This window comes from Oncorhynchus nerka, linkage group LG4 (assembly GCF_034236695.1).
Source record: "Oncorhynchus nerka isolate Pitt River linkage group LG4, Oner_Uvic_2.0, whole genome shotgun sequence".
NCBI lineage: Eukaryota > Metazoa > Chordata > Actinopteri > Salmoniformes > Salmonidae > Oncorhynchus > Oncorhynchus nerka.
This window is the reverse complement of record NC_088399.1, coordinates 44,922,724-44,945,662: the sequence shown is the minus strand read 5'-3', so window position 1 is coordinate 44,945,662 and position 22,939 is coordinate 44,922,724. Positions and strand designations below refer to the sequence as shown.

Genomic DNA, 22,939 nt, shown 5'->3' with positions numbered 1-22,939 from the left:
TCTGTCTAACAGATAAGGGTTGTGATCGAGTGGTTTAGCATACTTCTACATTTCTTGTATGTTTTAGTTTTTTTGCTGTGTTTTTGTTGCATTACTGTCTATTGATCATGTATGTTTTCATTTCCCTTTTTAACGTGTTAAGGTTTTAAACATTTCGTCATTATTTCTTTTGCCTCGTGCTGCTAAACCAGCTGTATCTAGTACCTCCTTCATGCCCCTTTGCTTTCTGCCTACTTGGAGTCACGCCGTGTGTTAATGACATCGGAGCGAGAGCTAGACTTTGGTGGCTTTAAAAAAATAAATATATATATATATATACTTTGAAATATTTGATAGATGATCCCCAGGTCTGCTATACCATTAGGAGGGACAGAAAGACATGGTCCTTGTGGCTGTCCTGTGGGACTACCAGCCTAGTTCTACTACTGCAGTGTTGACCGTCCTCTGATTTCATATTGACGATGATACATGGTGGTCGGGTCTACTCTAGACGGACCTGTCTTGTCTCCCAGTACTGTAACTATATACAGCAGGACGCTGGCTCAAATGGCGCCCTGTTCCATATATAGTGCACTACTTTTGGCAGGACAATATCGTAAATGGGGTGTTCAGGTGTAAAATATAATCATACTCTTGATTTCAGATCAGCGTGTTGTTCAGACACTGCTTTGAAATATTCACTTTTTTTTTCTGCCAATGGCTAAGGTTAGGATTTGGACAATAATCTGATCCTAGATCTGTGACTGTGGTCATTTGATGTTCCGCCCCCATGGCTTTCATCAATTCTGCAGTTTGACTGTACATTCACGAAGGTAATACAATGTGTCTGAGGTAATGAATTTCTCTGAAGTACGCAAAGACAATATTTTAGTGCAGATACAGTAAGTAATACGTTCTCCATCGGCGCAATGCTGACCATGTAGCTGCTGCAGCATTAACAGATAAGGCTATATAAGTATCTCTATTTAAACTAATTGAATATTTTGATAGTTAATTCCCATTGATATTGTTTTAAGATTTTGATCTCCTGGGTAATGAACCCTTGGAGTGAGACACTGTTAAGTGAAACAGTGAAGTTTTATTTTTTGGGGGGGCCATTGTATTGTTTCACTTTTTAATGTTTTGTCTTGTAGATTTTAGCCATTCCTGTTGGATCATTGTCTATTGGGTCGAATGTGACCCATAACTGTCCCATGATGTGGGTTAGTCTTTATAGAAACACCAGTGTCAACCAGGGTGTGAGGGGAGGGGTTGCACATTTTTGTTCTATCCCAGCACGAACACCTGATTCAACTACTTATCACCAAGCCACTGATTAGTTTAATCAGGTGTGTTAGCACAAACACGTGCAACTCTGTGGATCCTCCCAGGAAGGGATTGAAACACTGGCCTTAGGGCTCTATTAAATCCGTATCGTGGAAGTTCAGCATTACAGCGAGATTGAAATTTAAAGGTAATGTTCCCGCATTAGCAGAGACCGCATTCACGGTAAACACTGCATATGTCGGCTCAATTGAAAAATTACCTTTTAAATTTCTATCAGACTCTAATGCTTCAACGATGCAGATTGAATAGAGCCTTACAGTCCATAACATACTGTATGTCTTGTCATCATGACCAAGCACTTGCAAAATCTACTGTTCATTTCCTTTGAAAGATTTTCTGATCACAAGGTAAAATTCATGGGAATTTAGTAGTGAATGTAAAAATATTTTGTTTCACAGCTGCTGAACTGTGGCAAGGTCTAGATAATGGAATTGAACAGAATATCTAATAAAATGGAACAAACCACCACCATGTGTGCTGTTGATTTGACATAATGCTCGATACAGTTGGTATAGTCCAGGTTTTTTGGTAAGACAACATTGATACAAGACTGAAACAAAACAGATTTATTCATTTAAAAAAAAAAATCCTTTTGACATTCCAGTGTTTTTTGTTTTCCATTTTCTACCAAAAGAAAGACTGGGTGGGTATCAGGTGAGATGACATTCCAGATTGTCAACCACTTCTCTGCACATCAACAAATTCTACTCAGTCCACTAACAGCCTCTAGAGAGGGTCCATCCATCCGGGGATTTGGGCACGAGTCGTCCGAAGGTCATCTTTAGAGGGGTGTGTGTTTTGTAGAAGGATGAAACTGTTGCTCCCCTTCCATCCATGTCTTGTTTTAAAGAAGGAAAAGCTAAACAACCTACAAATCAAACTAAGCCAAAGCATATACTTCAATATTAGTCAGTCTGCTGCCTGCATTGGATAGTCTTTCAGTGCCCCCTGGTGGTCGTGGCACAAAACATCTGCTAGTTTCGTCTGCCTCGTTCGGGGTCGTACAACAGTACTAATGAACGTTGCAGATAAACGTCATGACTAGAGGACATGATTCCTCACTCTACATGTTAGACGCATCTGCTCTACACAGCGCATTTTATCTGAACGTTCCACAATGCCTGTCTGATACAAGTCTCCTCTCCCTGCTTGGTGTAGGTCTAGCTGTCAGTTAAAATGTCATAGCAACAGAGCCACATTTTTGGTATATAGTTACATACACAGTGACCGTTTTGGTTGGTGAAATTAATTATGTGGCGATTCGGCGCAGCTCATAACCGTTGACAAGATAGGGGAGAGAAATCGACTAGGTCTTTTCTACAACAAAGGACATTCAACACATTTCCCATCTTCATTGCAATCTGACAGGTTGGTCATCTTGTCTCCTTTGCATTTAGATATCTTAACTTTGGGTTTTAGCCGTTGTCAGAACCGTTTCATATAGTTCTACCCGTTTATTCAGAGAAATGACTGTCAGGTTTCTCTCCTACGGTGTTAAAACGAACCATCCACTCTGTTGTAGGTGTTAGCTAAACCAAGCGAGCTACACGCACCGACACAGAATTTAAAAAATAAGCGTTAGCAAATATATTTTAGGTACTGTATGTATTTTCCGATTCATTATAATCTTGTCCCGTGATTGCTTTTTTTATTTGGCTTTCAAACCAAATTAAAAACTGAAATAAAAAAGACCAGTGGAAAAAATAAAGCAAACACAAGGACCAAGTTAAAAAGGAGTTTGGGATGAGGACTGAAATCAGACAGGCATTGATTGGTGGGGAGCAGGGAGATTAATTAACCAAGAGTGCACCACACCCAAAGGTACACACCTCCGGTGTCTTCAGTTCTCCCCAGCTCTTTACTGACCCATTCAGTCACTGGTTGCCCGTAGAACAGCGCACACAGCTGGCTTCTCAGGTTACTGGCTGAAAGACAAGGCCTGAAATCACTGGAGTTGTGCACTCCCGCAAGAAACAGTTGAGGCTTTTCCGAGTTGGCCCCAGCGTTCAGCTTTCCTTGCGTGTACAATTCGTTAACAACAGTCTTTGTTCAGCTGTCCTTTGTTTTCATACAGTAAGCTATGCACCACCTCCACCCCATTTGTTCTTATGAGCAGAAGAGTGTGATTGACAACAGTGTCCATGTTTGGGCACCCAGATCAGGCTTGGGGAGTGAGGAGTCCAACATGGAAAAAAGGAGGAGTATATATTCTAATCTAACTGGGCTTCACCATGGAAACAGACTGGAGAAAAAAACCGAACTAAGGGGGTAGCTTATATTTCATTCACGTTCAGTCAAGGAGTTGATGTTCTGTCTGCAGACTATGTACAATCAATTATTGGAGTAGTTCTAAAATTGCTTATTTTGTTTGTCTATCTGTTGCTGTAGTATCTTTGAGAAGCTTCTGTGATGGTATCACAAACTGTGGTTCTGTGCTGAGCGAGAGCATTGATGGTTCTCAGGGTGAGAAATGGCGGGAGGGAGAGGAGAATCCTGTGTGATAATAAAGACACCCAGACCGGGGGATATGTGGGAAAGGAGAGGGAAGGGGATGAAGTAAAAGAGAGGGCGTGTTGGTGGCAGGCAGCCCTCCTTTGAGACGAGCAAGGGGAGAAGGCTTTGGATGTGGGTGGAGTTAGACGATAAATGGTGACATGAAGATGTTGATTGAAGAGGGATGGTTGATGCGGGTCAGATCTTGAGGCTCTTCAGCGAATCGGCTCTCTTCCTCAGTAGATCTCCCAGCTCCTGCAGCGAGCCAAGGTAACTACTCTGAACCTTGTCCATGGCTGCCCTCGTAAACCCACACTCCTCCTGGGAGCGAGAGAGGGAAAGACAGGGTAGAGGTATAGATTGACAGAAAAATAAGGGAGGGGGGAATAAAGAACAGAAAGAAGCATGCTTTGAACTAAGCCAATGCTTAGGCACAAATCAATCATTCATACATACACTACCAACCTGTGTCTGTGAGTATCCCTCCTCCAGGGTGAGTGCTGCTAGTTTGAGGGCCGTCAGGCTGGCCTCCTGCCCCTTCACGTGATCCAGAGCCTGGGTCACAACACCCTGCAGGCTGCCTGTCCACTCCTGGAAGCCACACAGCACCACTGGCTGTAGGGGCAGAGGGCTACTGCGTGAATGGCTATGGTGTATTGTGAATAAATGAAGAAAATAAATGTAAATGCTTAAACTGCCTTTTGGGGGAGGGGGGGGTGGGGTTTCTGTTAAAATGATAACATTTTCATAAAATGCAAATTCACAATGTAGCTGTGCTGCTGCCAGCATCGGGTTGGGTTTCATGGTAAGTCCCTTTCAGATGGTGAAGCGTTGCACTTGTACTACCATTACTGTATCTCAATTTCACCTTGCCAAGTGAGCATTTCGTTCACATTTAACTTCTCAAAGTATTGCCATACACAACCTGGTCTCAGAGCATTTTGCATTATTCTGTATGTAAATCCGACACACTCCATTTAGTGTGATATGTTATGTTTATTATGGTATGTATTCATTTGTGGATGTCCATCACCAATTTCGTATGATATGTTCTGAATTACAATTTGTATTATAGTTACAGATTTCGAAACGTACAATATTTTACGAATTCTAGCTAGGTGGCTTAAGTAATCAATCGTCTTATGTAACCATCATACTAAAATTGAATGTCCCGGATTTATATTTACTATGTTACGTCTAGACTATGAGACCAGGCTGACATACAGGACTTCAATGCTATTTCTTGCCTTTCTCTGACATTTCCCCAACTATTAATGATGATGAGGTACTGGTGGAGAGTGGACTCCACGTCTGAATCCATTTCTGTGTAAAGATTCGATTCCGCTAGTAATTGACTCTTAAGATTCAGTATTTTTGGAACGGAGGTGACATTAGTTGCCGTACTTCCGAAAACACAAACTTCTGAGAACACAAAGCATCTTTCATAGCAAGCTAGTGAGGGCAGAAGAGAGAAGGGGGGGGCACTGTATAGGCATGTCAGCCACCAGGCAGGCAGTCAGAACCGTGCACTAGACCTATCTATCGGTAATTAAAAGCTGTATCTCACAATCTCTTGGCTTGCATGTGTCTCGCAACTTCAGTAAAGCAGGGCCTATCATCAATGAATAGGCATGGATATTGTACACGCAACAGACCGAAGACTGAACACACTCGCATCATTAGCGAAGAGAAAGAGCAGGAGTGTAATAATTAGTCCAAACAGTGGCAAAACGTTTTGCCAATAAAACAAGAGTTTCTATTGGACAAATGCAGGTAGGTCCCGCCTCAATTTGCTTCCGTATAAGAATGGGCATAGTAAATATGGAAAAAAAATCACCAAAAGTAGCCCAAAGTTCTATGTAAATTCCACAACTTTCCCCAGAACTTTATAGCCTGTCGTCTCGAAAATAATACGTTGTTTTCTGATGACTGAAATGCTATTTTAGTTTTGCGGGGGGGGGGGGACTAAATAACATTGATTTTCAGTTTGGGACTTCCCTTAACATGAAGATTCCCAATTTCGTTTAAATATTTGAACATTGAAACAGTCTAGTATCACAATTCACACCCTAGTATGGTGTGACTAGTGATGGGGTCATTCCAGAGAAGGGTCGTCGGAGGATAAAGGTGAGATAGTAACGGAGTACCATGGCACTGCTGCTGTCCTTCTTCTTCTTCTTCTTCTTCTGTAGGCTGGACTTGAGCGGTCGCAGTACGCTGGCAGAGTAACTGGCCACCCACAGCACCACACACACCGTCTGACCAGGAGACACACACATACACCATTGCATGTTTCATATTATAATACATGTACATTTTAGTGATGTATTACTTGTGTATGTCTAGCGTGACTATAAGTGTAGTACACTGACCTCCACGAAGAAGACCAGCGTTTCTAATAGGGAGGGTCGGGTTGTCAATCTGCCGTCTTTCATCTCCAACACTTCTCCTTTACATCTGGATAACATCTCTGGGCGGAGAGGGGAAAGAGAAGAGGGGAGCGAGGGGCACAGATCAGCATGGGGGAATAAGAATGACCCACTGGTGATACCTCGACTAGAGACCTGAAGCTATGACGTCTCCTGTGGCTGACTAGACAGTCATTATTACCATGGACAGGTTGATCATCTTTAATAAAGATATCTGTGACGGTGTACCTTGGAGCTGTGCTACTGACGATTTGAAGGCGTTACAGATCTGGGTTTGGAGTTCCGTCGAGTCGTCTGGAGAGAGAAACTGAATAAAGAGCATGACAAAGACCTCCCTCCTTTCTCTTCCCCTCTCCGCTACTCCCTTCTCCACCCACTCTCCCTCCCTCCATCTCCTTCCCAGTCCTGCTGCTCCTGCAGATGGTTGGAGGCAAGTGGTAGGGGACCCTACATCCCTCTCTCCCCCCCTCATCTCCCTGTCTTACCCAGTCCAGTGGTCTCTAGTTCTCGTAGAGTCAGTGATAGTTGCAGAGCAGAGGCCTGACAGTGACAGCTGCCACTAGACAGAGCAGAGGCCAGGCGGGAGGAGGGAGGCCCCAGGAACGGGTACTAGAACAACACAACAACAGTTAGTGGTCCTGTGTGGCTCAGTTGGTAAGAGCACGGCGCTACCAATTTCAGGGTCGGGGGTTCGATTCCTGCTGGGGCCACCCATATGAACATGTAGGCACTGATGTAAGTCGCTTTGGATGAAAGCGTCTGCTAAATAGCATACATTACATTATATAAACTGGGTGGTTCAAGCCCTGAATGCTGATTGGCCCACGGGTATGACAAAACATTTATTTGTACTGCTCTAATTACATTGGTAACCAGTTTATAATAGCAATAGGGCACCTCTGGGGTTTGTGGTATAAGGCCAATATTGGCCATATACCACACCTCCTCAGGCCTTATTGCTTAAATATATTAGTGTGTGTACCTGTGTCTGTTTCTCTGTGATCTGGGCACCGGTCTCAAGCGTCTGATCTAGCTGGGAGAGTAGGGTCTGGAGGGTGGAGCTTTTGGCCGATATACCATTCTCATTGGTCTTATCAGAGTTCCGTGGCGAGGGGGCGTGTCCAAGCAGAGCCAATGAGGCGAGGAGGCGGAGTGTGAGAGAGCGAACCTTCAACCAGACGGACTCCTCTTCTAGAGACAGACGACGATGCTCCTCAGTCAGCTCCCTGGAACACACACAATTAACTGTGTTCATTTTATATGCAGAAGGACTGAGAAGCTCAGTTCAGGTGACTTTTAAAAGGCCATTCTACTCCGAAATGAATGTAAATGTAATTATAATGACACTATATAAAATCTCCAGAAATGAGTCCAATAACATACTGGTAAAATGATTTGTTAATACATTTACATTTGAACATATTGGACCATGCATATAGCCTGTGCATGGTCCATAAGGGACCGAGTGGCGCAGCGGTCTAAGGTGCTAGAGGCGTCACTACAGACCCGTGTTCGATCCACAACCGGCCGTGATCGGGAGTCTCATAGTGCAGCGTCTGGGTTAGGGGAGGGTTTGGCAGAGGTAGGCTGCCATTGTAATTAAGAATAGGTCTCTTAACTGACTTGCCTAGTTAAATAAAGGTTCAATTCAAAATAGAAGAAATCCTTACCACCTGTAGCCCAACAGAGCAGCATAGTGGCTAGAAATAAATAGGCTGAAGCATTGTCCATCTGTATTTACCTCACTGATCTATAATCATTAGCTAGATCCTAAATGGCATCTTTTAACTAACTAGCATCATATTGATGAATTCGCTGCCCCACAAAACTGGCATAAACTGACAATAATGCAGGCGTACCTGTTAGGGTAACTTGGCAGTAAAACGGCACCCGGAGTAACACCCCAACTGCCTGTCCTTCTCAAAGAAACACCTTCACGTCCCAATCCCCCCCCAACACTTTCCCTGGTTACCACTCCTGCTCTTGCGCGACTAAAAATGTACTCAGTCTCATCACAATTTAAGTCACTCCCAAAAATGGGATGGTGGATGGTGTTTTGACCCATGTTCCTTTCAGCCCCACTCCTCTATCCACTCACAACTAATTACCACGTGGTAACATGCGTAAACATGCCGCTGCTAAAATACTGCAGTATTTAGGAGTTGATCAATAAAGTACGACTGGAAAGCTGGGATGCCCCTTACTTTAACAACGGCCATTGGAACGGCTGTTTTCCCAGTGATTGCACGATGAACTGTTGTGCATTGACGACTTGTCAGAATGCATCTTTCCCTCCCTATGGCACTCGCAACTACAATGTGCCTAGAGAGGAATATACATCTCTCCTAGAACGCACCACACGATGACTAGATAAATAGATCAACTGTTCAACTATGGGTTTGTCTGTTGGTTCCTTTCATTGCTCATTGTGTTTGCAGAGGAACAGTCTGTGGACTGTTTAAGCATCTTCAGGGATATTTCTTCACGTTCCATATTTGTGGCGTGGCTGCAATGATTTTGCCGTGGGCACGGCGCCAAAGCTACATGACGGCGGCAGAAAAACGGATATAAGTCCTTGTTATATGTGTGTGTGTGTGTGTGTGTACCTGTCCTTGGGGTCCCAGCTTACGAGGACAGTCAGGTCTCTGTTGTCTCTCATGTTGTCCCAGGGAATATCATCTTCCTCAGGACACACACCCATCGCCTTCACACTCTCCTCCAGACTCAATGTGCTGGAACAAAACAGGAATATGTTACAGGTGTGTGTGTGTGTGTGCGTGTGCGTGTGTGTGTGTGTGTGTGTACTAACACGTCAGCCTCGGTGTACAGGTCCAGTAACATCCTCTCTGTGCGGACCTGAGCGAAGTGCAACGATTGGTTGAGCCGGGTTCTAAACGCTATGAATTCTGGGATCTTCTCAAACGCTCCATACTTATAGGCCTGGATGATGTACTCTGAGGTCTGGGGGAGAAGAGACGAGGAAAGAGGACCGAGGTGAGAAAAAAAACCCGGGGAAGCGTCACCAGAATATATGACATATTTAAGGACGTATTTAGATGCGACGGGGACTCACATCTTTCTGGTTGGAGTGGAAAAACCTGAGGGAGAAGTTACAGGACTGGGAGGCTGCAGCAAACTGCCCCAACGAGCCAGCATAACGAGTTAACAGATACCTGGGAGAGAGGAGAGAATATAAGGACCAGTGCATTGAGTCTGGTAACCGTATTGTATGGTGATGTGTTCGTACTATAAACCCACCCTATGGTGTCATGCTGCACATGCTTGGCATCCAGGCTGGAGTAGAGGTCCACTACGGGCTGGAAGGCTCCCAGTCGACAGAAGAGCAGCAGCAGCAGTAGTTTGAACTGGGCATTGGAGGGACTGAAGGACAAGCCCTCCTCTAACACGCCGAGACACTGCCACAGCATGTTCTCATCACCTAACAACGCACAGACACAAATGTATGTTTGCATGTTGACGAACGCCCGGAGACAGCGAGAGTAGGAGGCGGAGAGGGAGAGAGGCGAGAGAGAAAGAGTGTACGTCGAGTGAGAGGGCAGAGAGACAGCGAGAGTAGGAGGCGGAGAGGGAGAGAGGCGAGAGAGAAAGAGTGTACGTCGAGTGAGAGGGCAGAGAGACAGCGAGAGTAGGAGGCGGAGAGGGAGAGAGGCGAGAGAGAAAGAGTGTACGTCGAGTGAGAGGGCAGAGAGAAAGCGAGAGAGACGACTCACCAGTTTCTGTCCAGAGGTCGACGTAGACGTGGGCGGCCATGAGACAGTACATGTCAGAGAACTGGAGCTCTGTCTTCAGACACGACTTCCCTGTTACACACACACTAACTACAGTCAGACTCAAACCATTCATCTGTCTTCACAAAATTGTCATTGCATCTCTTCCTGCAGTTAAGTTAGATGCATAAAATGTTGGATAGACTGAAAGACGGAGAGGGATGGATGAAGATGGATTAGAGACGTATCGAGGAACGGATGCCCTTACCAAATTGCAGCCCACATAGTGGTAGTGAGAGCGAGAGAGAGAGGGGTGCTGCTGTTCTTACCAAATTGTAGTCCGTGGTGGTAGTGGGCTTTGAGTTCTGTGATGAGGAGTAGTTTGCCCTCTGTGTCCAGAGCATGTTGCAGTCCCAGCGCCCGGCTCAGCTGACACACACACAGGTGTCTCTGCAACGCCTTCGTGTCCCCCGGAAACCCAAAGCCATCCTCACCCGCCTCCCCCAACGGAACCAACTCCCCCAGACGCTTTTTAAACTACAGGGAGGAGGAAGGAGAGAGAACGGGAGAGGAGGGAAATAGATATGGTATTGAAATCATGAAGGGCTTGGTTGGTTGACCAACTACTATTCTGCAGGTGAGAGTGTGTGTGTGTGTACCTGTGAGCGTTGCTCAGGGGGCAGAAGGTGTAGGTATATCTTCAGGTCAGTAATGCAGCAGGGTTTGTCTCCAAACTTCCCAAAAAACTGAACCATCAACTCCAACGGGTCACCTGAAGACCAACAGCCAATAGAAACAGTCAACGCAAACAGCCAAGGAAACTGTGGTGTGTGTGTGTGTGTGCGTGCGTGCGTACCTAGCTCTTTCTCATCTGGGCAGCCCCTCTGTCTCAGTCTGTGTATGAGTTCCAGGCAGGCCAGGTAGGGCCCTCTGAGAGGACGCGACTCCTTCTTGTCTTGCTCCTCCATCCTGTCCACCACAAACTTCACTGCCTCTGCCACCGTGGTCTGCACTGGGCCCTCCACACAGCTGGAGGAAGAGGGGAGGGACAAAGTGAGAGAGGGTCAGATCAGTTCGTCTGGTCTTCTCTTACATGACATCGTAAAACATCAATCAAGAGGAATAGTCTAGTCAGCTACTATATAAACTTTTCTCACTCACACAGACACACACACACACACAGTACTCACTGCTCTCCTTCCTCAGGCTGGCTCCAGGACTTGTCCATCAGGTGGAAGAGAGAGTCAAAATAGGAGAGATAGAACTGCCAATCATCAGGACTAGAGAGGAGAGAGAGAAAGAAGAGAAGAGAGAGAGGAGAAAGGAGAGGAGCGAGAGAGGAGGTGAAAGGAGAGGAGAGAGAAAGGAGAGAAGAGAAAGGAAAGAAGAGAAAGGAGAGAGAAAGGAAAGAAGAGTAGAGAATAGAAGAGAAATGAGAGAAGAAAGGAGAGGAGAAAGGAAAGAAGAGAAAGAAGAGAAGAGAAAGGAGAGAAGAGAGGAGAAAGGGGAGAATAAAAGAGGAGAGAAAGGAAAGAAGAGAAATGAGAGAAGAGAGAGGAGAGAAGAAAGGAGTGGAGAAAGGAGAGGAGAGAGAAAGGAGAGAAGAGAAAGGAAAGAAGAGAAAGGAGAGAAGAGAAGAGAAATGAGAGAAGAAAGGAGAGGAGAAAGGAGAGAAGAGAGGGGAGAAAGGAGAGAGGAGAGAAGAGAAGAGAGAGGAGAAAGGAGAAATGAGAGAAGAGAGGAGAAAGGAGAGAAGAGAAAGAAGAGAAGAGAGAGAGGAGAGAAGAGAGAGGAGAGGAGAGAGGAGAAAGGAGAGAAGAGAAAGGAGAAAGGAGAGGAGAAACAAGAGAAGAGAGGAGAGAGGAGAAAAGAGAGGAGAAACGAGAGAAGAGAGGAGAAAGGAGAGATGGGAGAGATGAGAAAGGGAGAAAGATTGGGAGTTAGTGTGGGAGAGTTTTAAGACACAGAAATGCTGAATGTGCATAAATGTGACTATTTATCGGAATATGTGTGTGGGCTCTCACTTTTTGAGCAGCAGCTTGTAGGACAGTGCGTTGCATTCAGGCCAGAGCTGCAGTCGTTGGTACATCATCATACACTTATTCTCTCTGCTCCGCAACTCACTGGTCAACTTCTCTATGGAAGCATGCACATAAACAGAATGAGTAGAAAGACATGAATAATTCACAACCTACAAGCTGCACAGATCCTCTCTCTGGGTCTCTAACACACACACAATCTCTGTTCTGCGTACACACACACACACCACTCTTACCTCCCAGTGGACCGCGGACCACGTCAAGAGCCTCCACACACTTCCCCAGTCGCTCCAGGATCATAAAGTACAGCTGCACCTCAGCCTCAGCCTCGATCTTCTCCTCCTTCACCATCTTCTCCACCATGCGCTCAGCCAGGGGCAGGAACATGGTCTGGGCCAGCTTCTCATCCTGCGCAGAGATGGCCTGAAACACACAGAGCAATGACACACATGCAAGCAAACCACCACCCACGGTCATACGTACAGACTCATACATAAAGTCACACACACACACAGAGTGAGTCACCCATACAGTGTCACACACACACAGAATTACACATACATACTCAGTCACACAAGCTATATACACTCAGTCTCCAGTGTATTAGGTACAGCCATCTAGTACAGAGCCCGACTCCCCTTTGCATCCTGGACTGCCTGAATTCTTCGGGGCGTGGCGTTCAATCATTGCTCATTTGGTATCAAGGCACCTAACGTGTGCTAGGAAAACATTCCCCGCAACAGTTCCCCACCACCACCAGGCTGTATCGTTGACACCAGGCAGGATGAGCCATGGACTCCTGACTCTGTCATCAGTATGACGCAACAGGAAATGGGATTCGTCGGACCAGGCAATGCTTTTCCACTCCTCAATTGTCCAGTGTTGGTGATCGCGTGCCCACTGGACCCGCTTCTTCTTGTTTTTATCTGATAGGAGTGGAACCCGGTGTGGTCGTCTGCTGCAATAGCCCATCGGTGACAAGGACAGACGAGGTGTGCGTTCCGAGACGATGTTCTGCACACCACTGTTGTACTGCGCCGTTATTTGTCGGTTTGTGGCCCACCTGTTTGCTTGCACAATTCTTGTCATTCTCCTTTGACCTCTCTTGTCAATGAGCTGTTTACTCCCACAGGACTGACGCTGACTGGATGTTTTCGTTTGTTGCACCTTTCTCTGTAAAACCTTAAGACAATGCAGTGCGTGAAAGGCACAGGAAGGCGGACGTTTCTGAGATACTGGATGCGGTCGCTTAGGTCACTCGTTTTGCCCATTCTAACGTACAATGGAACAGTAACTGAATGCATTGATCCCACTCTGCCTGCTTTATAAAGAAAGTCACAGCCACCTGACTCACTGTCGGTAGGAGCAATCAATTTCTGTGAATTAATAAACTGGCCACTGGGTATATATATATATAAATGTAAATGTATATACAGTTGAAGTCGGACATTTACATACACTTACGTGACATTAAAACTCGTTTTTCAACCACTCCACAAATTTCTTGTTAACAAAACTATAGTTTTGGCAAGTCGGTTAGGACATCTACTTTGTGCATGAAAAAAATATATTTTTACTTATTTCACTTATAATTCATTGTATCACAATTCCAGTGGGTCAGAAGTTTACATACACTAAGTTGACTGTGCCTTTAAACAGCTTGGGAAATTCCAGAAAATTATGTCATGGCTTTAGAAGCTTCTGATAGGCTAATTGACATAATTTGAGTCAATTGGAGGTGTACCTGTGGATGTATTTCAAGGCCTACCTTCAAACTCAGTGCCTCTTTGCTTGACATCATGGGAAAATCAAAAGAAAACAGCCAAGACCTCAGAAAAAAAATAGTTGACCTCAACAAGTCTGGTTCATCTTTTGGGAGCAATTTCCAAATGCCTGAAAATACCAGGTTCATCTGTACAAACAATAGTATGCCAGTATAAACACCATGGGACCACGCAGCCGTCATACCGCTCAGGAAGGAGACGCGTTCTGTCTCATACAGGTGAAGGTACTTATGTGCGAAAAGTGCAAATCAATCCCAGAACAGCAAAGGATCTTGTGCACATGCTGGAAGAAACAGGTACAAAAGTATCTATATCCACAGTAAAACGAGTCCTGTATCGACATAACCTGAAAGGCCGCTCAGCAAGGAAGAAGCCACTGCTCCAAAACCGCCAGAAAAAAGCCAGACTACAGTTTGCAACTGCACATGGGGACAAAGATCGTACATTTTTGGAGAAATGTACTCTGGTCTGATGAAAAAAATATATAACTGTATGGCCATAATGACCATCCTTATGTTTGGAGGAAAAAGGGGGATGCTTGCAAACTGAAGAACACCATCCCAACCGTGAAGCATGGGGGTCGCAGCATCATGTTGTGGGGGTGCTTTGCTGCAGGAGGGACTGGTGCACTTCACAAAATAGATGGCATCATGAGGGAGTAAAAATTATGTGGATATATTGAAGAAACATCTCAAAACATCAGTCAGGAAGTTAAATGATAGGTCTTCCAAATGGACAATGACCCCAAACATACTTCCAAAGTTGTGGCAAAATGGCTTAAGGACAACAAAGTCAAGGCATTGGAGTGGCCATCACAAAGCCCTGACCTCAATCCTATAGAAAATTTGTGGGCAGAACTGAAAAAGTGTGTGTGAGCAAGGAGGCCTAGAAACCTGACTCAGTTACACCAGCTCTGTCAGGAGGAATGTGCCAAAATTCACCCAACTTATTGTGGGAAGCTTGTGGAAGGCTACCCAAAACGTTTGACCCAAGTTAAACAATTTAAAGGCAATGCTACCAAGTACTAATTGAGTGTGTGCAAACTTCTGACCCACTGGGAATGTGATGAAAGAAATAAAAGCTGAAATAAATCATTCTCTCTACTATTATTCTGACATTTCACATTCTTAAAATAAAGTGGTGATCCTAACTGACCTAAGACAGGGAATTTTTACTATGATTAAATGTCAGGAATTGTGAAAAACTGAGTTTAAATGTATTTGGCTAAGATGTATGTAAACTTCTGACTTCAACTGTATAGTGAGAGACCATGCCTACCTGCATGACAAGACTCATGACAGACCAGAAGTAGTAGGGGTTCTTAGGAACGATCTTATACAAAGCCATCCCTGCCTACAGCCAGAGAGAAAGAGAGACATTAGATAGAACTACACAAAATACATGAATTACTGTAGAACAATACATCATTTGTTCACATGTTATTACTGTGTGTGTGTTCTGACCTGCTGCATCTTCTTGTACTCCCCAACGCGGGCGTAGGCCATGAACAGGTGAGAGTGATACTCCTCGCTGAGGGGAACCTTCTTCACCGCAGCTTCATACAGCTTAGTCACCAACTCAGCTACAAAGAGAAAGGAGGGGGAGAGTCAACAGCGTCACAGCATCGAAAAGATCATATAGAGAGTTCTCTCTCTCTCTGTGTGTGTGTGTGTGTGTGTGTGTGTGTGTGTGTACTCACGGTGGTGCATCTCTCTGTACAGTATAGTGAGAGCCTGTAGTGAGTTGTCGTCGGTAGGTTCCAGGGTGGCCACCTCCTGGGCCAGGCTAAACGCCTCATCCTGCTTCCCTGTTCGCTGCAGACCGATGGCCTTCAACACCTGGGGAGAGGGAGATCTGCCTCAGTAACATGCCACCATCATCATCATCATCATAGGGGTGGGGAGTAGAGGTTAGTGGTAGGGTTTGAGGTAGGGGCCTATGGGGTCAGTTTTGAACAACTCTGGGCTCCATCTTGGGCCCTAAATACAGCCCAGAGCCAGAGTCCCACCCACCTTGGCACAATGCAGGTCCTTGTGTTTCTTCAGCAGTTTGTCAGCCTGCTGGATCGCCATCTTATTGTTGCCATTGTCCAGGTAGTCTGATGGGAGATGACATCACAGCATCAGTCAACCTACTCCATACAGTACATAGTATGAAGCACACGCCCACACCAAGTCAAGTCCCACACAAAGGGCAAAGGAGCTATTCCTTCTATTTCTCTACAAACCATTCACGGAGTCCTAAGACGCCGCAGCATCCACAGTTTTCTTATAGACCGGCACAGATTTCAATAATTCAACCAAAGCCATTCTCAGGCTCTAAAAGGAATTTCTAAAATGGCATTTTCAAGATGTATTAAGGACATGGGGCGGCAGGGTAGCCTAGTGGTTAGAGCGTTGGACTAGTAACCGGAAGGTTGCAAGTTCAAACCCCCCAGCTGACAAGGTACAAATCTGTCGTTCTGCCCCTGAACAGGCAGTTAACCCACTGTTCCTAGGCTGTCATTGAAAATAAGAATTTGTTCTTAACTGACTTGCCTAGTTAAATAAAGGTTAAATAAATACTTTTTAAAAATGACAACAACGATAACACAGTAACTGGGAGAGGTGGAGAAAGAGTCATGGCCCTGATGTTCTGCTACTGCCTGTCTGATAAAGTAAACCTGAAAATACACTCTGTGGTGTGTGTGTGCGCGTGTTTATGTGGTTCACTATGTGTACTGTCTTGAGTGGAGGTGTTTGGGCATGTGTGTATTTGTGGGAGTGCCCAAGAGTGTGACGAGATTAGAATGTCTATTTGTATGACCGATCGACAGTGTCTGTGTATTCAGTCTCTGACCTCTGCCATTGTTTGTGACCTTGATACACACAACTGTCTCTCACTGTGGTCCTCCCGTGGATCACAGCAAAGCACACACACACAGTCCCTTTACCAGCACAAGCTTGGAGTCTAGGCTTCTAGACAGCTGGGTGCCAAAATTAACCCTGCCAGACAGACAGACACAGTATTCTACACTATGTCATCAGCCCAAATGGCAGCTAGGCCATAATCATTGTGTCTCGTGTTGGCCATTATGGTTTCCCACTCTTCATGAACCAAGTTCTCCAAGATCAGTGCCAACATATATACAGTATCTAGACCCATATAGCAGGTCTATTTTTCATTGTGTGCCCACTCACTGACAGCATCTGTCACGTGATGATAATCAACTCTACATGGTTTTAGCAGAGCTTTTGAGGAAAGAGAAAAGTTGAGAGAAAACAGAAGCCTCAACAATGGTGAGTGTTTATTATAGCAGTCATTGATATAAATCTAACTGGATCTAGTTATCTGTATAATGGAACACGTCACTAGAATGTAATCGAATGGCCAAAAACAGAGGCTAACGTTGCAGCATCAACACAACCAGGCCTATCAAGTTAGCCAACTTTAATCCTCTTATGCCCATCTGACACATAACGTTACCGTTAATTAACTAGCCATGATCACTTAAAATCAGCAGAATGAGGCACGAAATGAAACACACCCGCTAATAAAGTAAGTTAACCAGCTAGCTAACGTTGGCATCACAGTTCACAACCATGAACACTTTCTCTTGCCCCTGTGGCTGCATTTTCTAGCGAGGTGAGCTAGCTCGGACGTTAAAATGCATCCGATCAATTTGTGTAACTAATAATACACCCCGATGTACTGTATCTGAACAACTAGTTACCTAGCTAGCTAACGTAAGTTAGTTGTTGATATTTCTGCCACATACAGAACTATTTGCAATACGGTTCAGATTCATCTCGGTTTCTGCATACTAACTAACATGGCTAGCTAGCTTATTAGGTAGCTTACCGGTAACTAGCTAGCTGTCAAATATAGGAGACCTGAACTTTACGAGTGAGAGAGACTGATCGTTGAAGCTCTTTTGGGCTTTCGTTTAAAGCAAAGCTGTCTCATTGTGCGTTATTGGTGGGCAAACGGTCTGCAGCTGTGCGCTGTCAGAATTGTGCTGACATCCACTCAAGGTGCACTGTCATTCAGCACTGCAGGCGAATTGAGAACGGGGCTAAGACTTCGGGGGCCGCGGTACTGCCCACCGAGTCCCAGACACAAGGTACTGACCAGACGACCTCTCCGGTACGTCGATAAACACTGACAAAACATTTAACCAGACAGAGATTGGCTGTTTTTCTGCGAATTGTTACCGTAAATGGGTCTGAGTCTCCTGTCGTTAGGGTCTTGCACATGGCCTCTCGCCGCCATGTTGGAGGTTACCAGGGTATATGGCTGAGCATGCGCAGTCGCGTCAAACAGGCAGGGATTTTTCTTCTTCTTTGAGGTTTATTGGCAGACTACACTCATAAAGTGTATTGCCGCCACCTACTGTACGGGGTAGTAAAATATCCCCAAAAACAAATTCCTACTAACTACCAAAAATAAAAAATACTAACCAAAAGTCATGCTACTTCTTCTGTTAAATTCCAATCTGACAGACAGGAATTAAAAGCGGGAGTAGGATTTCAGTAGAATTCAACTGAATTTTCAATAAACTCAAAACAGTTTATGAAAAATAAATGTTACAATACAGTCTAACTATGTCTGTCAACTGCCATTAGCCCATATTGACATGTTATCATTTGAAAATATCAGACTGTTATTTATTTCATCCAGTTCACAATGACACGTGACTGTTGTGTTAAGCTGTGCCACTAGGAGTTTATTTTAGTTTATTAGGATCCCCATTAGCTACTGCACATGCAGCAGCAACTCTTCTTGGGGTCCACATAAAACGTACAAATAAATGTCAAAATACAGAACAGTTATAGACAAGGACATTCAATAAATAAATGAAATATAAATACATAAAACAATAATAATACAAAATAAGAGTTATATATTGGAAAGACACCAAGAGACACCAATAGAAAAATATATACTATTTACACACTATTCATACATATTCATATTATATACAGTTAAATTAGACCTTTGGAAAGAGGAGAGGTGCTGTGATACAATTTGTTGTTTTTTGATCTGTTTTTTAAAGCGAAACTTTTTCCTGAGTAGCCTCTGGTGGCAGAGCATTACACGATGACATGGCTCTCTCTATACATAACCGAGTGACGCATAACTCAGTGAAGAAACCCATAATGGTGTGTCTTGTGGGGTATGTACTGTATGTCTGTTTGAAGTGTATGCAAATAGATTATACCTGTGACTAGGCATTTTCAACACACAAATGTTTCTTAAAAAGATTAGAAGAGAAGTTGTACATTTCTCCTCAACCACGAAATACTATCATGCATGTTGATGATGTTAGTTCTGTGTGTGCAGTTCAGGGCAGGGTGTGTTGCTTTGTTTTGAGCCAGCTGCAGCTTTGCTAGGTCTTTCTTTGCTGCACCTGACCCCATTATCGGATCACTCTTGACCTTGGTCTATCAATCCCCTCCGACTCACCTGTTCTAGAGATACAAAATATTTCAGATTAGAGCAGAACTATAATTTAAAATGTCTCCAAGAAAATGTAATTGATCACAATATTAGTGATCTACCGATCTGCGTTGCAGGGTGACGTCTTAAAGCGGCAAACAGCAGTTGTAACAATAACAAAGCACATTCCCCGCCACTGTTTTGCTAAAAAGCTGAGGGATGGGGCTGAAGATACACAACCACTCAAATTCACAGAGAGAGCTAAGAATGCAAGGACCGGCCATTCGTTATATTGAAATGATAGTTTAACCATGTTGATGCTATACAGTGTTTGTGTTTACTTTGTTTAAAAACATTGGTGCAAAACAAGCTTACATTTTGGGTTCTAATGGGGTACGACAGTTGAACAAAGCTAACGAGGCACTTCTAAGATATATTCTTCAAGAATCAATGGGTACATATCAATGGTTTATATGTAAAAAAAAAAAAATGATTTAGCAACTGCAGATTGCCACTTTAACCAAACTCCAGCAGATCACTTGAAATGATCCCCACTCCCGTCCTTACCAGTAATGTACTGTACTAGTTCACAGCTGTTTTGAACGTGGCAATAGTCCGCCACAGTGGACATGTCATAATACCCATAAAAACATGGAAATTGTTGCAATGGTTTTCCCACCATTCATTTTTTATATTTTACAACAAATCTAAATTAATTGTGCGTTTGGTGTAGGCTTCCCTTGGCGTGACTTTTGATAGCTGTGTAATTCTCTCTCGGGCAAGGTCAGTTTTATCCATATATTCGCCTCAATTTACTCACAAAAATTAGCTATGGTAATTATTGATAAAAATTACCTTGTCTGAGATTGCCATGGTAAGCCTACACGAAATACAGACCTTACAAAAAGTAGTTCTAAAATCCCTGATGGAAAAATGAATGGTGAAAAAAAGATTGCAACCATTTCCGGGTTTTATGATTCATAGTGGAACTTATGTCCCCTTCAAAACAATTGGGAACTCGGAAATCTCCGACTTCCGAGCGTTCAAAATAAATGGAAAAAAACTAGATCCGACTGGGAAAAATCGATATGAAAGTCATCCAACTCGGGTCTCTTTTAGAGCTCCGACTTTCCAACCTGATTATCACTAACGTCATTATTTGACCTTTTATTTTTTCGAGTTCACAGTTGTGTATTGACACGCCTGGTGCCCAAATTGATTCAATTTGTTGCGCAGTGAGAGTCGAGTGGTTACCAACGGATTCGGTTCAGTCTATCGTCCAGAGGAGTTCTTCCCAACTAACCAGTTTATGCTTGTGGCTACACTATCTAGCTACTTTCCGTTCCTTACTGCGACAAACGAGAGCGAAGGATACTGCTTCATGTTGTTTTGTTGTCGACTTGCAATAGTAGATTGTATCATTGTGGCTTTCCTTTATAATATTTTCCTCGCCCCATATACAAATGTCTACAAACAACAACTTAAACAACAACTCATTGTCAATCCGCCGTCTGCATTGGCCGTGCAGCATTTACGGTGATAAGGTCTCTGCATAAGTCAGGAAGCATTTACCGTGATATGGCCTCTGCAGAAGCCAAGGCATTCATACTTATTGTGCTTCACCGAGCAGCGCAGAGCTGTGTCAAGTGAGTTTGTTTGTTCAGGACCTCCCGCCCTCACCTACCACAAGCCAATAATGTCAATGCTGAGCTATATGGAGACTCCACATTGAGAGGCGCACACGATGCCCTACGAGCTCATTGGCCTCTGCATCCACCAGAGGCTCAGCAATTGCACCACACCATCCATATGGCGCCTCCTTCCACATTTTACTGATCAAGCATAAATTGGCTCTAACAGATGCACACAAACATCAAGGTGGCTTTCCGATGGTTACAACCAATATTGGTAGTTATTTCTCGTTTAGGCTGCTATCCTACTCAAAATAAAATCAAGTTGTATGGGGAAAAAAATGCATATATTGGCACCCCTGTGTCTTGAACTCACAGGTAGCTAAGATCATTGGGCCAGTAACTGGTTTTTCACCAAGCCGACTAGGTGAAATATCGGTTGATGTGCTCTTGAGCAAGGCACTTAACGCTATAAGTGCTCCTGTAAAATGCCCTGGAGAAGAGCATCTGCTAAATGACTAAACTGTAATTAAAGTGTGAGCAACAATAGTGGACTCAGCAGTTCGCTTTCAAAATAAATGTCCTCCATTGAAACTGATGCAAACAGATAGAAATAGTGGAACAGTACCACAATTAGACTATATAATGCTAAACAACTTTGGAATTTAGTTAATTTAGTTAACATATCTGTTGAAATCGCACTGTGTGTGTATTAGACTTCAGAATTGCATTGGGGCATACTTATATGCACTGTACAGCATTATCTATGGATCGTGGGTCCTGTTGCACCCTCTGGGATTATTATTATTATTATTTGACCCTGTTGGTCATCTATGAATATTTGAACATCTTGGCCATGTACTGTTATTCATAGATGACCAACAGGGTCAAATAATAATAATAATAATATCAACCCAGCACAGTCAGAAGAGGACTGGCCACCCCTCAGAGCCTGGTTCCTCTCTAGGTCTCTTCCTAGGTTCCTGTCTTTCTAGAGAGTTGTTCCTAGCCACACACTTCTACATCTGCATTGCTTGCTGTTTGGGGTTTTAGGCTCGGTTTCTGTACAGCACTTTGTGACATCAGCTGATGAAAAAGGGCTTTATAAATACATTTGATTGATATACGTAGGACACGTGACATGCCGGCAACTTTGAGAAAAACATATTTGATTTCAGAGTTGTCTCGAGATGGCTATGAATATTCATAATATAAGGCTATATTTCCATTGAATACAGGCGTCAACAACCCTCGTCGAATATTAAAAAAATTATAATAAGATGTATCCACCAATCCAAAGAAAGGATAGGCAGGGGCTAGGCAGCCCGTCGTGCCGCTTTGTGGACCACGAATTCCATTGATAGGGCGGAGAAACATGTATTTTGTTTATGTAGTCCTTATTTAACTAGGCAAATCAGTTAATAAGAACTAATTATTATTTACAATGACGGCCAAACCCGGACGACGCTGGGCCAATTGTGCGCCGCCCTTTGTCTCTTGTCAGTATATCCATAATCACAGCCACAAATAAATAATTGATCTTCTTAAGATCCGATTTGAAACCAAACCACACTAATAACCGTATGCCTAACTTTAAATTAATTGTTGTTTTCATTCATTTTAACGAAATAGGCCAATTTGGACTTTATGGCTGTGGTAACTAGTCGATACCATGAATCGGTGTATGTGAACGTGAGTAGATGAACTTGAAAACAACGGTCGGACATCTTGGACGCAGTTCCAGTGCTGCTTTAGTTATTATTATTATACATAGGCAAACAGTTTTTTATCATGACGTCAATTTAATAACCCGGAAGAAGTTCCTCACGGGGTCAGATCCATTTTCGAAGCTAAATGGTGAATTCTTGAAACACATATATTTTGATAATTCAGTGGTATGTGAGTGATCGTTAAAAAGTCGTCATGTTGGTGTTTCGTTAAACGTCATAATTTATCCCTCTCTTTAACCAGACATTTGGCTTGTTAACTTAGATACTCACGTAAGTAGCTGCTGGCTAGGTTAGCTGTAACTTGCTAGCTGTCAGACAGTCTTTGTTTTGGTTTGGTTTTTCGTAGAGAAGAATCGTCATT

General features: G+C 43.9%; 1 protein-coding gene across 2 annotated transcripts; it reads right to left on the bottom strand.

The window, feature by feature from the left end:
* Window positions 1–1,877: 1,877 nt before the first annotated feature.
* Window positions 1,878–22,936, bottom strand: LOC115126255 (N-alpha-acetyltransferase 25, NatB auxiliary subunit-like). Of its 2 annotated transcripts, none has more exons than XM_029655876.2 (23): window positions 22,849–22,936; window positions 15,812–15,897; window positions 15,499–15,637; window positions 15,263–15,381; window positions 15,078–15,152; window positions 12,252–12,438; window positions 12,001–12,112; window positions 11,167–11,256; window positions 10,833–11,005; window positions 10,636–10,748; window positions 10,306–10,513; window positions 9,980–10,069; window positions 9,507–9,687; window positions 9,322–9,421; window positions 9,058–9,209; window positions 8,855–8,980; window positions 7,231–7,474; window positions 6,734–6,857; window positions 6,477–6,542; window positions 6,192–6,289; window positions 5,967–6,077; window positions 4,285–4,434; window positions 1,878–4,140 (listed from the first exon to the last, which is right to left on the bottom strand). In XM_029655876.2, exons 2-23 carry the CDS (start codon window positions 15,869–15,871, stop codon window positions 4,018–4,020), a joined length of 2,841 nt encoding a protein of 946 aa, XP_029511736.2. In that variant the 5' UTR covers window positions 15,872–15,897; window positions 22,849–22,936; the 3' UTR covers window positions 1,878–4,017. The 2 variants fall into 2 exon arrangements, with proteins under 2 accessions (XP_029511736.2, XP_029511730.2); XM_029655870.2 differs by lacking the exon at window positions 22,849–22,936 and adding an exon at window positions 17,993–18,095.
* Window positions 22,937–22,939: the final 3 nt, after the last annotated feature.

Excerpts from the sequence above, each read along its gene's own strand:
- LOC115126255 (XM_029655870.2), bottom strand. The coding sequence starts at position 18,050 with ATGGCGGCGAGAGGCCATGTGCAAGACCCTAACGACAGGAGACTCAGA. Across the intron at positions 15,153-15,262 it reads AGTACAAGAAGATGCAGCAG|GCAGGGATGGCTTTGTATAA; the intron begins GTCAGAACACAC and ends CTCTGGCTGTAG. Across the intron at positions 11,257-12,000 it reads TACAAGCTGCTGCTCAAAAA|TCCTGATGATTGGCAGTTCT; the intron begins GTGAGAGCCCAC and ends TCTCCTCTCTAG.